At 39.3% G+C, this 17,469-nt stretch overlaps 1 protein-coding gene across 2 annotated transcripts in view; it reads left to right on the forward strand.

The window, feature by feature from the left end:
* WARS2 (tryptophanyl tRNA synthetase 2, mitochondrial) overlaps window positions 1-16,342 on the forward strand; it is a 94,685-nt gene extending 78,343 nt beyond the window's left edge. The window contains exons 5-6 of one of the 2 annotated variants that reach the window (XM_041754545.1): window positions 11,083-11,201; window positions 14,066-16,342. In XM_041754545.1, coding sequence (XP_041610479.1) covers window positions 11,083-11,201; window positions 14,066-14,514 — 568 coding nt within the window. In that variant the 3' untranslated portion in view covers window positions 14,515-16,342. Of the gene's footprint in view, window positions 1-11,082; window positions 11,202-14,037 lie in introns of both variants that reach the window. The other variant, XM_041754546.1, reaches the window with a different exon arrangement.
* The last annotated feature ends 1,127 nt before the right edge of the window (window positions 16,343-17,469 follow it).

Raw genomic sequence — 17,469 nt, forward strand, 5'->3', positions numbered from 1 at the left:
AGAACTCAAATGGAGAACTATGGGAAGGGGCAAGAGGACAGCGAAAGCAAAAGAGACCTCAGGAACTTTGAGTAAGCAGAACCAAAGCCAACCGAAAACAGAGTATAGAGAGAACTTCAGACTTGGTAATTCCAGAGAAGAGGGAAGTCAGCCGTAATGTCTGAGGACCAGACCATTCATTGAGGACAATTGAGATAATCAGTTCCTAATACTGACACAGAGTGCCCCCATAGGTGCCGTTGCTATACCACATGTATCCCACATGAGACCTCTGGTTCTTGAATTACATCCTTTCTCTGTGAGGCCAATCTGTACCAAATTTTTATGAGATTCTGAAAGCTGCTGGCCAAACCTCATTCCAGCCATCTGCCGCCATCCACGTACTCACCAATAACTGCCAAACCGTAGTGTCTTCCCTTTCTCTTTCACTTTCCAGCTCTGGGGCAAGTGCTGCAGTAAACCAGAAGCCTATGGAAATGTGGTTTCCAAGCTGCTAACCCCTGGAAATCAAGAAATAGCATAGACAAGAGAGGATGGTGCTGAGATGTCAACAGATAATCCAGAACACCCTCCTGAAAGCAATGGGAAGCTCTTTGTGATTTTCAGGGCAGAGTGAGATGACCCGATTTATATGTTTAAAAGTGACTGATTAAAATATTGAAAATGACTTGCAGGGGGACAAGAGCAACTGGGGCAGTCTATTCAGAGGTTCTTTCACTGGTCTGCTTGGACCATGATGGAGTTAGCGAAGATGATGACAGTAGGCAAATGTAGGAGACTTCAGGAGCTGAAATGGATAGAGTTCGATAATGAATTGGATGGGTATGAGAAGGAGGTCTCAGGTGACCCCACATTTCAGACTTATGCAGGTGAATTGATGGTGTTGCCATTCATGGAGATCAGGAACACTGAAAGAGGATTAGCCAGAAGAATTTATAGCTTTCTATGGTGTTTTCTCTCCTCTTGGAGGCTATAACTCCCTAGAGGGTAAAAACCATCACTGTATCTCTCACAGGACCCAGCACCAGGTCATGCACATCATAGGTGTTCAGGAAACAATTCCTAAATTAGAGAGTCGTTACAGCATATCTAATAAGCAGCCAGTGACAGTGAATTCACCCTTCATGAAATGAAAAATGACACCAAACTCCACTCCATCCAAGCTGGTTAAAGGCAGCACTGAAAACTCACAAACACAGCCAAAGTAGGGGGAAAAATAAGAGAACCGATGAGTGTAAGCAGATATATATGTAGATGATGATTATTCATCTGGACACTAATTCTGCCGGAGACTGGGGTGGATCCCAAGTAAACGTGGATACAAGGAACCAAGCAGAAGAAAAAAATGAGTTAGTCACCAAAGAAGAAGATCAGAGGCCATTATTATGTGACAGAAGTTATAACACAAGTATGAAAGGCTTTTGTTTTAAGTTGTGTCTAAGGAAGAAGCACAGTGGATAAGAAAAAAGAAAGAAGAGAAAGAAAGGAGAGAAAAAATTAAAAAAAAGAAAATGGGGAAAAAGAGAAGATATTAATATGGATATCATTATGTAGGGTATAAATTTTAAAAGAGTGGCTCTAAATTATTTGAAGTGAAAGGAAGACGATGAGGAGAGAGGTTGAAAATGTGAAGAGAATAAGGCCCATAAGTGAGCAGAATCAAAGACAGGTTGAATTCATGTAAAGTGTAAACTCAGTGGATGAGAAGTAGGGGCCAAGATAAATTATAGGAGGTGAAAAGAGCAGCAGAAGCAGAGGGAGGAAAGACTAGAAACAAACAAACTAAAATCAGATGAAAAAGCCAAGTGGAGCAATAAGACCAGGTGAAAAAAATTAAAATGTTTTAATCCCTTTTTTTAAAAAAAAAGCAAAACCTCACAGAACTGTAAGAAGAGAGGCAAGGATTTCACAGAAAACAAAGACGCACGCAGAGTCATTATGAAAACTAAATGTGTTTTCTGTTTAGTTTGGTTGCTTTGTGAATCTGGAACCATTTTGACATGTGGAAATATTCATTTTGATGTGCCTAAAGTGTATTGATTATGGTAATTGTTTTTTCTGTGTTAGCTGCAGTCCATTGTGATTTCCTATGGGCTACTGTAATTGCTTTTTAACCTGCCCTGTTGGCTAATTTGGTTTGGGGGAATCAAAGTGACCTCTGCACGTCAGCCTCACTAGAATCACAAGGCAGGAGTAGCAAAGTCCAGTCAAAGGAGAGAGACTTAGAAAGGTGGGTTTTGCACCTATACCTCAGAAACGAGCGCATGTGGGCTTATGGGCACTGAGGGAAACATAAAAAGGAATATTTTTGGTTTTACCACTTATGAAGCCAGTGAATTCCTGATCAGGCTGTGTGGAAGAGAGGCCTTATTATGTTGAATTTCCTAAATCCATGTATGACCTTAGACGAAGAGAAACCACTTCCTGATCTATTGTCATGGCCCCTACACTTTGCTTTTCCATTCGTTATTCTGTCTCTGTTTGTCTTACATGAAAGGGGTTCTCAGAATCTCTATGAAGTGCTATTTCTATTTGGGGATTTCTATTTGACGTGCTATTTCTAATCAGATATGTGAACCATCAAAAATGTGTTCTATCTATATCAGGATCACTACCCCATATCTGCCACTATCTCTGAGATTATATATTAGTATTTATATTTGTGGTACCAATCACCTATCAAAAAAGGAAAATGATTCTGATTTGAAAAAAGTCATAATGTACCTCACATTGATGTCCCTGATAATATCACTTTTTTACCATTTTGTCCATGTCAGGTCAGGTATTAATGAATATATATTATATCAATACCTTATGTATATTGAGCTTTGCTGTCAAGTACTATGCTTGGTTATCTCATTTAATCTTCAAAACAATCATATGAGGTAAGCACCATCATGACCCCCCAATTACAGACAGAGGCTCGGGAAAGTAGGAAGCTTGGCTCAGGTAACAGACCTCGTAGCTGGTAGAGCTGTGATATAAACTCAGGTAGTCTGACTTCTGAGTCCATGCTCTTATCTTCTGTAGTGATGACTAACTGATTTTATTATTATTTTTCTCTACATGGGTTGTAGTGTCCTCCTCTTAAGATCATTCATTTATTCTATAAATATTTACACTTGATCTTAGCCAAAAGGTGAAGAAGTGATTACTTACTCAATGAATGAGCTCTTCATACATGCCAGGCAACTCTAGTAGGTATTAGAAATATATTGAAAAACATAACAGACAAGCTCTCAAAAACTTATTTTTTAGCAGTAGGGAAAATAACATACAATTAAATAAACAAATACAATAAAATGATTAGATTAGGATTAATATTATAAAGAAAATAAATAGGATATGTGGAAAAGAATAAAAGCGAGGGGCCCCTAGTCAGAAGAGCATGCAACTCTTGATCTTGGGGTTGTGAGTTCAAGCCCCACGTTGTGGGTAGAGAATACTTAGGGGGAAAAAAATCAAAAAATAGGGAAAGAATAAGAGGGAGAAACCAACTTTGAAGAGTATGCTTGGGGAAGGCTTCTCTAAGGAAGTAATATTTGAGTCTAGACCAGAAACAAAGGAGTCAGGCTGCAGGAGCTAAGGGAAGAACATTCTAGTAGAATAGAGAAAAGTTGGCTCTGTGTTCAACAGAGCCAAACTCTGCCTTAGATGTTTGCCCTGTATGCTCTCCAGGATACAGGATTTCACTTTCTGTCTTTATAGTCTAGCAGCAGGAGAGTCAATAGTTTATCACTGGTTCATTTCAATGTTCTAATGCAGTTTCAGCGTTCTTTCTTACATTTAATAGGAAAAAATTAAAAATCACTTCTACTGTTTCTGATCTTATTAACACCATCTTAGTTCATTTCCTTCAAATCAATTTTTTAAGCTAATATCTCTTATTTGCAATCCATGTACAAGGCTCTTGACTCCAAATTTTGCATGCATTATTATATTCTCTCTTCAAACAACTCCAGGAGTAGGCAATTTCTTTTAAAAGGGAAAAACTATCATAAGATGTTAAATGACTTGTCCAGGAACATGCACCTGGTATGTGGCAGAGCAGGAATCTGACCCTAGAACTGCCTGACATGAGTCCTGCTCTAACCACCATGGCTTCTCCTTCTGTGTGAGTATAGGTTATATGTATTTCCCCCCTAAAATTATATCCTAGTGTTTTTGTCTTACATTTTTCTGTATCATTAAATATTTACTATTTTTCTTGATTCCTTGTTTTCTGTGTAATGCTGTATCTATTGAGTTTTCTTTCTTTTTACCTATTCCAATGATTCAGAAGGTGTGCTTTCTGTTTTTAATTCCAGTGGTGATCATCTTTAAACAAAGACCAGCCATTGAGGCTATTTATTCAGAGCTTGCTATCTCAAGGAAACCTCCACCATGTCACAGAGACTTGCATTTCCCATGTCACAGAGACTTGAAGGCAGACAGAGACTTGAAGGCAGAGAGGCTTTGTAGTGATGAAAAGGAAGATTCAGGAGTGCTCTGATTTGAGGTTGTTGCCACAGGGAAGCTAGAGGCTGGCTAACTAGAAGCGGGCCTCTTCTGTGATTAGTTTGAGGAGTATGGTTGACATTCCCTGGTTGGTCCTGAGTTGGAGGAAGTGAGGACAAAGAGTCACGGCATTGGCACTCATGAATGGAGTCTTGAGCATTCTGGGCCAGTTGTTGCAGAAGTGGTAGTTGGCTTCCTGGCCTGGAGGCTCCAGAGGTTTGGATCAAGTTTTGTGGTCGAATCTTATTGGGCCATTGTCTGCTTGTCTCTCACTTCGCAAAAATATTCGAGTCTTTTGTTAATCATTCCAGGTAAAAAATGATTATCACGTGGTACAAGGGGTTATCAATCATACTTTTAGACTCTCAGTCTTTAGACACACTCACAATCCTTTTTGATTCTGTTAGCTAACCTGGGATTTTCAACAGACTCTTGTTATAAATGGATCGATTTTAGATTACATTATTTTCTATTGCAGATTGTAACCTAAATTTAGACTTTATGTTTTTAGTGTTTACAGCAAGTCTTTATTCTTCTGCATCTCTGCTTTTGAGTTTTTGGAGCCTTAGATTTGATTCAGAATTTTTTCTAGTCCTTTGCATACCTGAGAATTTCTTTCTGTTCAACCTGCCTCATCTGTAAAAAAGGATTAAGTACAATAATAATGCATAAAATATGCTTAGCAAAATGTATATCATGAGGAAAGTGTTCAAATGCTATTGGCCACTGGACTGTGCTCCTCATTTTGATTTTTTTTAAAGATTTATTTATTTATTTGTTTGTTTGTTTGTTTATTTATTTATTTATTTATGATAGAGAGAGAGAGAGAGACAGAGAGGCAGAGACACAGGAGGAGGGAGAAACAGGCTCCATGCCAGGAGCCCGACGTGGGACTCGATCCCCGGACTCCAGGATCGCGCCCTGGGCCAAAGGCAGGTGCCAAACTGCTGAGCCACCCAGGGATCCCCCATTTTAATTTTCTTAAAAGATTTTATTTATTCATGAGAGACACACAGAGAAAGGCAGAGACACAGGCAGAGGGAGAAGCAGGCTCCCTGCAGGGAACCTGTTGCAGGACTCGATCCCAGGACCCCAGAATCACACCCTGAGCCAAAGGCAGATGCTCAGCAGAGCCACTGAGGTGTCCCTCATCATCATTTTTATATTTCACACAGAAAAAGACAACTTGGCTAGGTTTTCAATACCTTTTTCTACCAACCCTTGTAAACATTGTTCCGTTTTAATTAACCTGATTTTTTTTATTTTTGCTTTTATTTTTCTGACTGTGTATATAGGGCTTTTTCTTTAACTTTGTAATTCAGAGATTTCCCTGGATCATGTTCTGTTGTGAGTCTAGTGTTTTCTCCTGAAATATGTTGTGCCTCTTCAGTGTATATACTCCATTTTGTTTACCTACTCATTTTTTTCAATTCCATTGAGTTCCCTTCATGTTTAGGTTGTTGCTTCTGTTCCACAGGCCTGCTGGCTTCCAGCAGAGGACAAGTCATCCCACCTGACATTTGCTTGTTGCATTTCTCTCTTTTTTTCCCTCCCACCGGAGCTCTTGAAGAGCTTCAAGTTTCTCACCCACATCACTAATATGACCTGTCCCTTGGATTTCACTCCTTACTGCTCCTGATTCTTCTATTTTGTGTTTGGTTTTCTTTATTTCCTCGACTCACTTTCTTTTCATTTTATCAGTTTTCTGTCACCAACTATGTTTTTCTCCATTTTGCGGCTTCTTGCTTTTCTTTTGTGACAGCCATGCCTTTTTGAATCCTATTGAGGTAACCAAGCAATTTTCTTTAAAATACAAAACAAAACATTCAGGTTCCTGTAAAATGAACTTTTATAGGTGCCTGATCTTCCTCAGAGTCTAAAGGGTAAAGTTCCCCTTCCTTTGTTTCACAGTATTTTTTCATCGGCCCCATATTGGGCTCTTTTACCTGTTTGCTTCATTTTTTATGTTGGGTTTTTAAAATCCATATCGGAACAAGCAAACAGTTTTCAAATCATTATTCTGCCAGTAGACAGAATCTGCGAAATGCCTTTGTGTGCACCTTCTGTCTACTTATACTAGTTGAAGTCCCTGCCCAGAATCTACCAGGAGGGCAGAGTGGTGTGTCCAAGTGCAGGTACCAGTCAGCTAGGTTAGGACCACTGGTCTGAGGTATTTCTCCTGCTACCTGTCTGGCTCTCTCACTCTCAGAACAGAGGTATTACATGATAAAGAGCAGTCACCGGATTACCCTGCTCCCATGTCATCGTCGCATCGTGCTCAGGCCCTCACCTTCCACACTTTGCTTTTTCGTTTGACACCTATTCCTTTAGTGTCATCCATCCCGAGCCAGAATATGTTCTAGGTCGTAGATAGGGTAGTGGACAAGACAAACAAGTCCCTGCTTTTACAGAGCTCTTGTTCCCATTCTTGTGAGGATGGTATGCCCCGTGACCAGCCCCTGCTGCTTCCAATGCCTGTGTGGCTACCTTCTGTTGCCAGGAACCAATGTCTAAAGAATTAGGCTGATGAAGAGAGAAGGGTCAGTGTCACCCTGGCCACTTGGAGGGACCCTGGCTGCTGGGATGTGCCCTCATCTCCAGCTGGGATAGGTTTCCAGCAACAGGGGCACTTGCTCTACTCCACAATACAAGAAGCTCAACCAGCGGTTCTTTTCATTCAGCTCTGCTGATCTTCACAGTTCACAAAAAGTTCTCAAATTGCGTCATTAGTTTTGACTCTTGCTTCTAGTTTTCAGTTGTTTATATTTTCTTTGTCTTCATGGGTATTTTAGTAAGAAATTGAGATAGATTATCTCGGATTACAGTTCCAACCCAGAATGTTGATTCTTCACTGTTGAGTTTGGGAGTAAATAGGGGATATCTAATTCCAATATTTAGCAGGAAAGCAGAGATACAGTCCCAACCCTTCAGAGAGTTAGCAGAGCTAGAGACAGAGCCCTAGGATCATCAGAGGGGAAGGGACATGTAGATCCCCATATGAAAGCTGATGAGCACTCCAGTGGTGGGAGAGAACCAGAGAGCCGATGTTTTTAGAAATATTAACATTTAGGGGACAGAAGGGGAAAAATAAGCCAACATATTGCTCTCTGTTGATTGTTTCTTTTTTACTCTCTTGTAAGAGTAAATTTACACATAAGTAAATAAATATTCATCAGGTCTTAATTTTCCACTTTGCCAAATAGATGATCGTGGGCTTCCCCCACCCCCCACAAACTGTTCCTCTTTGGGGCCAAGCTACAGAGAAGTTGGAATCAGAGTCAGGTAATGAGTGAATCTCTAGTTGCATGGACATTGCATCTTATGCACCTTTTTTTTTTTTTTGGCCTGAACTCACAACCCTGGGATCAAGACCTGAGCTGAGATCAAGAGTCAGATGCTTGGGGTACCCAGGTGGCTGTTGGTTAGGTATCCATTCTTGGTTTCAGGTCAGGTCATGAGGTCGAGCCCTGCCTTGGGCTCCTTGTTCAGTGGAGCGTCTGCCTGAAGATTCTCTCCTTTTGCCCATCTCCTGCTCATGCTCGTGCCCTCTCTTACTCTCAAATAAATAAATAAATCTTTAAAAAAAAAGAAAAAGATTGGATGCTTAACTGACTGGGCCACCCAGGTGCCTTTTGAACACATTTCTGAAGTATAATATACCATTTTAGAATTATATTCCCTACATAGCTACCATAATTTGAAAGCTTACCAGATTTTAGATACCGTGCTAAGCACTATACATGAATTGTCTCATTTCATCTCCACAGCAACAATATGGGGTAAATATTCCCAATTTAATTTACCCAAAGTCACACAAAGCGTAAGTGGTAGAGTCAGGATTTAAAGCCTATCCCCACGAAAGGGAATAGAAGGGAAGGGAGAAGAAATGGGTAGGAAATATCAGTAAGGGAGACAGAACATGACTCCTAACTCTGGAAAACGAACTAGGGGTGGTGGAAGCGGAGGAGGGCAGGGGGTGGGGGTGAATGGGTGACGGGCACTGAGGGGGGCACTTGACGGGATGAGCACTGGGTGTTATTCTGTATGTTGGCAAATTGAACACCAATAAAAAATAATTTATTATTAAAAAAATAAAATATCATCTGAGTTTAAAATACAATAAATAAATAAATAAATAAATAAATAAATAAATAAATAAATAAAATAAAGCCTATCTCCAAAGCCTGTGCTCTTAAATGAGTGCTATACTGCATCGCTCTCTCTTTCTCTTTCTCTTTCTCTTTCTCTTTCTCTTTCTCTTTCTCTTCTTTTTCTCTTTTTCTTTCTCTCTCTCTCTCTCTCTCTCACACACACACACACACACACACAGCAGGGACATTACTAGTGTTCAGAGTTTTTTTTTTTAAATAAATAAAATGTGTTACTTCCATGCAAAAGTGTCAAAGAGCTGCTTTCAAACCTATTGCTTACTCTAAACTTAAACATTTATCAGCATTTCTTTTGGAAATATAGTCAGAATTATTTTAGAACACAAATATTAGTTTCATTAGCTAATAATTATAACCTGCTTTTGACCAGAAAGTACCAAACATGCATTCACCAGATTCATCTCCACAAGATTTCTGGGTTATTGTAAAAAATATTTTTTTTTACTTGTTTCACTCGAGTCAAAATTTCCCCCTATATGATATTCAAAAGAATCTGCAATAAAATCATATAAATTCCTTATGCTTCTGAAACTATAGGACAGGGATGTTCTTGTGCAGCTATTAGAAAGTTCACATAGAAGCTATGAAGACCACATAGAAACATGGGAAACATGTTAACATAAAAGATGGTATGCATATTATACTGCAATTAGTAAAAATAAGCATCCACATAGACAAGAACAAAGATTGGAAAGCACTTTGCAAAAATAAAAATAATTGCAAAATAATGAAGGATATTGCAAGTTTTTTCAAAATGTTCTGCAGTATTTTACTATATTAAAATACCTAGTCTAGGACAGCTCAGGTGGCTCAGCGGTTTAGCGCTGCCTTCAGCCCAGGGCAGATCCCAGAGATCTAGGATCGAGTCCCATGTCGGGCTCCCTGTATGGAGCCTGCTTCTCCCTCTGCCTGTGTCCCTGCCTCTCTCTCTCTCTCTCTCTCACTCTCTATCTGTCTCTCATGAATAGGTAAATAAAATCTTTAAAAAAAAATAGCTAGTCTATATGTAGGCAGCTTTATTAAGTTGACCAGTAGCCTGCAGATAGTAATCCAGAGGGGAAATAAGATCTCCACTGGTTTTTTGAGAACCACTACTTAACCACTGGGGTAGAAGGTTTTCCTCTCTATAACAAAATAATAATAATAATAATTGTCCTTTTCTGGGGCTGTTTCGAAAAGCTGTTATTTTTCCACTCACAATATACAACTATCTCTCTCCCCAGTAATAAAGTTTTTCTCTTCAAGACTTCTCTGCAGGGACTCCTGGGTGGCTCAGTGGTTGAGCGTCTACCTTTGGCTCAGGGCATGATCCCCCAGTCCTGGGATAGAGTCCCACATCAGGCTCCCTGCATGGAGCCTGCTTCTCCCTCTGCTTAGTCTCTGCCACTTTCTCTGTGTCTCTCATGAATAAATAAATAAAATCTTAAAAAAAAAAAAGACTTCTCTGTAATGGTTAATTCTACCCTTGTTTGATATATCTCATAGTGATCCAACACTGCAACTTTTATATGTGGGATTAAAATAACTATAAATAAAGCTCCCATGTTCTGATGTTTTTGTCTCATATTTATCTTTCAATAAAATATTATAGGAGAAAATTCAGGTCTCTTTGTTCTTTTTCCCTGACCTATTCCCTTCCCTCCTCTTCTGGAGGCAGCTACAGTCATGGATTTGTGGAGGAGCTTCCAGTATGTTATGATATTTATATATGCAGCTGTAAACAATATATTTTCATACATACTTTTCAGATTTATGTGGCAGTGTACTCTACATGCTTTCTACAACTTGATTTTTTTCATTCAACATTGTTTTTGAGATCTGTCTACATTGTACCAATAGATATGTTCATTTCTTTTAAATTCCCTGCAGCATATTAATTGTGCTGTGATTGCCACATACTGGAAGACGAAGGAGCATATTCCAGGAAGATCTTGTTATTCCCTGTATGACAGGGAGGAAAAAACTCTTGCCTGAAGAACTTTCTGCCATCTTTTATTTGAAGAGTGGGGTGGAGTGGCTTTCAAGTGTGAGCACAAGCTCTGAAGTAAAAAGCATCTGGTCAAGGCTAGAATAATATGTACTGACTGGGTAAGGGAATGAAGAGTGGTTTTAAAATACAATTATGCTTAGAGCATATGCTATTTAAGATACCATTCCTCCCTCCCAGCAAGATCCTGTCACATTGGTGTTGATGGCTGTATTCCTCTGCTATGGAAGAAACAGAACTACAGTAGACAAATGTCTCTTTGGCATTTGTCTGATACATAGATAAAGACTTGGGTCTCAACATCCCCTCTGTAGTTGGTGAACATTTGTTGAACACCAACAGTGAAATAGGCACAGGAAATGCAGCTGCTTGCAATATCATTTCAGTATAAGCAGAAGCCTTGCTGAGTTTTTCTGTCTTTTATTAAAGGTCCACACACGTTCCTGTTGGGGAGGATCAAGTCCAGCACATGGAGCTCGTTCAAGATCTAGCACAAGGGTTTAATAAGAAGTATGGAGAGGTCTTCCCCGTGCCCAGGTCCATTCTAAGTAAGTAAGAAACATAGGACTCTTGAATCAGGCTAGGTTTCCAAGACAGGACTGGATAATGGACTGAGGCTTGCGATGTCCTTGGGACCAAACTTGGCTTTCTCGTGGACAGGCTTCAGGATCTGGAACTAGAATCTCTCATCTTTCTCTATAATGTGGGACAGGTAGACCATGTTAGATTATTGAATAAAATGGCCAAAAACATTTGAAAATTATGGGAAAGACTAAAAATGAAAAATAATCAAATTCATTAAGTTACATAATATATAAATTATATAATACTTTATATTGAAACATATGGGAAAGACTAACAATGAAAAATAGTTGAATTCACTAAATTACATAATACCTATATATATATACATATATATTTGGTAAATTATATAATACTTTATATTGAAATGTATATATGAGAAAGATTAAAAATGAATAATCATTTTCATTATAAATCATTATATAATTTTCCAATTATGTATATTTAGCAAATTATGTTATACTTTACTTTGATTATATATTAATAAATTAATGTATGACTATTTCATGTCATATGTTAATATATTAAGATATATAATACTTTATAATGGATTATATGTTCTCTCTCTATATATATCCTTCCCTATATTATGAATGGGGAAACTAAAACTTGGCAAGGCTAATTTTGCATCTAAGTCATATATCAAGTTAGTGGCAAAGCTCTTCTGATTCCAAAGCCAGTTGACCTTCACAAGAAAAGAAAACCATAAGAGAGAGAAACTGCTGAATAATGAGCTAGAAAAAACAAGAGGGAATTGATCATTCTCACACTCTTCCTTCTTAAATGCACAACATTGATGAAATAGACAATCCCCCCACTGGATCAGAAACCTCACCAGCATCTATAAGGCTATACTATTTTGGAATCTTCTTGAGGAAAGAATCTGTGCATCTGTATCAACATTTTGGTAGCAATGTAGATTTGTGGCAGGGGCAGAGATCACTGAGCCTAAGCCCTGTCCATCTTTAATAAGCTGACAGCATTTTATAGGAGTAGAACAGTATACTGGATCCAGTATAACTGATACTGGACCAGTAACGGTTCAGCAGCATAAGGCAAGTATAAATTTCTAAGCTATTCCAGTGGTTCACACAAACAAAAAATAGGACTTCCTTGCATTGAAAATCAAGCCTCTTTTAGCATAAGTAATATTTTAATGTCTTTGCCTATTAGTATTTTACCTATTTCAACTTGATATGTTTCTGCAATGGCCATAAAATAGGCAATTATTAATAACACTGATTTATAAAGCACAGCTTAACATCTTGATTCTATCACAGCAATAACCAAGTCACTTCTGTGTGTGTGCATGTGCGTGTGTTACTGTATACTTATACAACTATGGATAAAGAAATGAAGGGATTGCCACAGATTGTTAAAATTTGTTAGGGCCAGGAAGGGCAGTGGTTGTGGGCAGAGGGTAATTAGCTAATAGGGATGAGCAGAGAGGAAAGAGAGAGGAAGAGGAAAGAAATAGACCAGACTTTTTAAAAAGGCATGCATGGCTAATACAGTATGATTGATACGATTTCATTTGTGAAGATTATAAATTTTATGTTCATATAAGCATTAAAAGATGCATGAAAATGTGATCAATCAAATGTTAACAGTTTTATTACATATTTCAGGTGATCTTTATTTTCATGCATATATATATATATATATATATATATGGCTTGAATTTTTCACAGGGGGTATTTGCTATTTATATATATAATCAGATAAAAATAATAAAGTCATGTAGCAAGAAATAACAAGTGTTGGTGAGGATGTGGAGAGAAAGGAACCTTTGTGCCCTAATGGCGGGAATGCAAACTGGTGCAGCCATGGTGGAAAACAGTGTGGAGGTTCCTCAAAAAATTAAAAATAGAAATATCATATGATTCAATAATTACACTCTTGGGTATTTATGCAAAGAAAACGAAAACACTAATTCAGAAAGATATATGCACCCCTGTGTTTACTGCAGCATTATTTATAATAGCCAAGACATGGAAGGAACCCAAGTGCCCATCATTGGGTGATGCATAGGGAGATGTGGTATTTATATGTAATGGATGCTGCATGACCATAAAAAAGGATGAAATTGTGTCATATGAGACAATGTGGGTGAACCTAGAGGGTCTCATGCTAAGTGAGATAAGTCAGACCGAGAAAGCCAAATACCATATGATTTCATTCATAAATGGAATCTTAAAAAAAAAAAAAAGAATAAACAAAAAGCAACATCAGACTTATAAATACAGAGGGAAAGAAAAAGGAGCTAGGCAAAATGGATGAAGGGAAGGGGGAAGTATGGACTTCCAGTTATGGAATGAAGAAGTCACAGAGAAGAAAGACACAGTATGAGGAACATAGTCAGATATGGCAGTAGTGTTGTAGGGGACACACTTAGTGTGGTAGTTACACACTTGTGAACATAGTATAATGTAAAAGTTTGCCAAATCACTGTGTTGAACACTGCTATTTGTGTAACACTTTGTGTCAGCCATACTCATTTATTTATTTAATTTTTTATATTTTATTTATTTATGATAGACATAGATAGAGAGGCAGAGACACAGGCAGAGGGAGAAACAGGCTCCATGCTGGGAGCCTGATGTGGGACTCGATCCCGGGGCTCTAGGATCCCGCCCTGGGCCAAAGACAGGCGCTAAACTCCTGAGCCACCCAGGGATCCCCGCCATACTCATTTATAATAATAAAGTCACGTGGTCCTCTTGACACTTTTTAAGATCTAGACCCTGACATTCCTGGTGTGATGTTTTCTTATTTTGTAATTGTCTTCTGGTTTGGGTTTTGGTGTGTGTATGTTGGCATCTTTCCCTAGCATCCATGAAGAAGGTGAAATCTCTCCGTGACCCTTCTGCCAAGATGTCAAAATCGGACCCTGATAAACTGGCCACCGTCAGGATAACAGACAGTCCAGAGGAGATCGTGCAGAAATTCCGCAAGGCTGTGACAGACTTCACATCAGAGGTGACCTATGAGCCAGCCCGGCGAGCCGGGGTCTCTAACCTGGTGGCCATTCACGCAGCAGTGGTCGGTGTCCCTGTGGAGGAAGCACTCCAGCACAGCGCAGGCCTGGACACTGCTCGCTACAAGCTGCTGGTGGCCGATGCCGTGATTCAGAAATTTGCTCCGATTAAGAGTGAAATTGAAAAACTTAAGACAGACAGGGGCCACTTAGAGAAGGTCTTACAGGTTGGATCAGCAAAAGCCAGGGAATTAGCCCATCCTGTGTGCCAGGAGGTGAAGAAATTGGTGGGGCTTCTGTAGGAAGCAAGGCTTTTATGACTTATGGCCTGTGCACTCCAATAAAGGCAGCCTTCCTCACAAATGAAAAATGATGGCTTGGGGACATTTAATTTTCAGCTGGTTATTGGCTTCATTTGATAAATAAGGATTTGTAACCTTCAAATAGAATGGTGTTCTAAATCCCATCAGCAAAATGCTGTGGCCAGAAATAATAGAGAGAAGCCATGACTATCTGAATCCTCAATTATTTGAGGCACACTCCTTACCCTGAATTTAGGTATATGAATATGATTGAGGTGAGCAGTGGTTCAAACTCTCCTGCTCCACTGACTGAGCCGGCCAGGTGCCCCTCTGTCCCAACCCTCTTAAAAAGTAAGACGGAGATTCTTAGACTTCTAATCCTTGGGATGCCATTTGGACCAATTTGTATTGAAATCAACTTATAAAAATAAGTTGATTATTATAGTTCCTTTGTCACTGAGATAGTACCTGCCTAAATGCATTTAAGCTGCTTTACTTGTTCCCAACAAGACCACACTGACTGTCCCAATATGTATTGTTTTGTTCAATTCAGAAATACATGATATAGTCTTCTGAGACGGTTGATTATTTCAAATCGATTGACATATTAGAACCCAGGTTCCTGGATTCTGTTTGCAATAAGTACTTCTTTGCCTCTGCCTCTAGTTCAACATCACCAACCCTTGGGAAATATATGAGGGGACTTTGCCATTTTCCACCCCTGCCCTGAGGAAAGCGAGGCTCAGAGAGTGCCTTAGGGTGTGCAGTATCACTCAGTAAGAAGCAAGTCCAAGATTAAAACTTTCACTCCTTAAAGAGCAGTGTCTTTTTCATCAGCACAGAACCGTAAAAGGCAATATGTATGAGACTCCAAACATTCTTATTTTGAAGGTGAATACTCGAAATATAAGTCCTGAACTATGGACACTGTTTATATCAGTAACTCAACCAATAGCCGCCTGCTTTAAATACGGATTTTGCCAACCATGGTCGTATTTGCTCCTTTAGGATTTCTAAGGCAGGTCCTAAGTTCTGTGTCCTATGCTTGAGGCAGAGACACTTCACAAAGTATATTTTACCAGCCTACAATAGTAGTGAGGCCTGACACATCAGATTTTCCTGATGAGTGGAAGCTTCTCACCTTCCCTCTACCTCAGCCTTTCTGAGTAATAACGAGTCACTCTCTAAAACCTAGCTTCTTTGCACTTCCTGAATATGGAAATGACAATCCTGACTTACCACACCAGGACCTGTTAGCAAGCTTGATTTTGTAAGAGAAGTTGCTTATAAGTTTTTTTGTTTTGTTTTGTTTTGTTTTGGTCAGTGGGTACCATGAGCAACTTTTATACATAAGAGACTAGTATGTGGGGAAAATTAATTTTTTTAAAAGATTTATTCATTTATTTTAAGGAGAGAGAGCAGGGGGAGGGGTAGAAGGAGAGGGAGAAGGAGAGAATCTCAAGCAGGCTCCCTTCTGAGCACAGAGCCCCATGCAAGGCTCGATCCAACAACCCTGAGATCATGAGTCCTATGCTTAACTGACTGAGCCACCCAGGCATCCCACAAAGAATTTTTCTTCATGTATCTTTAGAGAAAAAAGCAGAGTAGTCCTTTTATCATAACAGATATAAATACACAAAACACTGCATCCCAGAATCCACTCCAGGTACAAATCCTTTTTTGGATCTTTTCTTGGAATGTGGTATGTATAGTCCTAGGGCCTCTTTTGGCATATTTTCTCCAAGGCTTCTTCTTTTTTTTTTTTCCTTTAAAAGGAACCATAGTAAGAAAACTGGAAAATGACAAAATTAAAGATGGATCTATCAAACCAATTGTTTGTGAGGTTTTTTTTGTTGTTTTGTTTTGTATTTATCCACTTGTCGCATCTGCCATCCATAGAACTAAAGGTACCATAGAAAGAATTCTGAGGAGAAAAACTAGGAGACTTGTGATGACTTCCAAAGAACAAAGCCCTCACATGTGAGGGTGGACTTGAGACCATCCTGTTCATGTTATCTTTGCAAGTGACTTGAGAGTTCATCGAATGCAAAATCCACACCCATGATTGAGAGATTGTGTCAGTGATCTCAGAAGTTGATAAATGAGCTAAAATAAGAACCTAGATGTCTTTTCACTCCTTTCCACCTACCATTTACAGGCCTCAGCACAATCTTTTCATCAAGATGAAGAATCAGAGAGAAATCTAACTTGTGGCTCATCTCAAAAGGTGATTTTATTTATTTATTTTGAGATTTATTTATTTATTCATGAGAGACACACAGAGAGAGGCAGAAGGAGAATCAGCCTCCCCATGGGGAGCCTGATGTGGGACTCCATCCCAGGACCCTGAGATCAAAACCTGAGGCAAACACAGATGCTCAGCCACTGAGCCACCCCGGTGCCCCTCAAAAGGTGATTTTTTTTTTTTTTTTATTATTGGAGTTCAATTTGCCAACATATAGCATAACACCCAATGCTTATCCCATCAAGTGCCCCCCTCAGTGCCCATCACCTACACACACACCCCCTGCCCACCTCCCCTTCCACCACCCCTAGTTCGTTTCCCAGAGTTAGGAGTCTCTCAGGTTCTGTATCCCTTTCTGATATTTCCCACTCATTTTTTCTCCTTTCCCCTTTATTCCCTTTCACTATTTTTTATATTCCCCAAATGAATGAGACCATATAATGTTTGTCCTTGTCCGATTGACTTACTTCACTCAGCATAATACCCTCCAGTTCGAAGCAAATGGTGGATATTTGTCGTTTCTAATAGCTGAGTAATATTCCAGTTATACATAGACCACATCTTCTTTATCCATTCATCTTTCGATGGACACCGAGGCTCCTTCCACAGTTTGGCTATTGTGGACATTGCTGCTAGAAACATCGGGGTGCGGTGTCCCGGCGTTTCATTGCATCTGTATCTTTGGGGTAAATCCCCAGCAGTGCAATTGC

The sequence above is a fragment of the Vulpes lagopus genome, chromosome 5 (genome assembly GCF_018345385.1).
Source record: "Vulpes lagopus strain Blue_001 chromosome 5, ASM1834538v1, whole genome shotgun sequence".
In the NCBI taxonomy this organism is placed as follows: Eukaryota; Metazoa; Chordata; class Mammalia; order Carnivora; family Canidae; genus Vulpes; species Vulpes lagopus.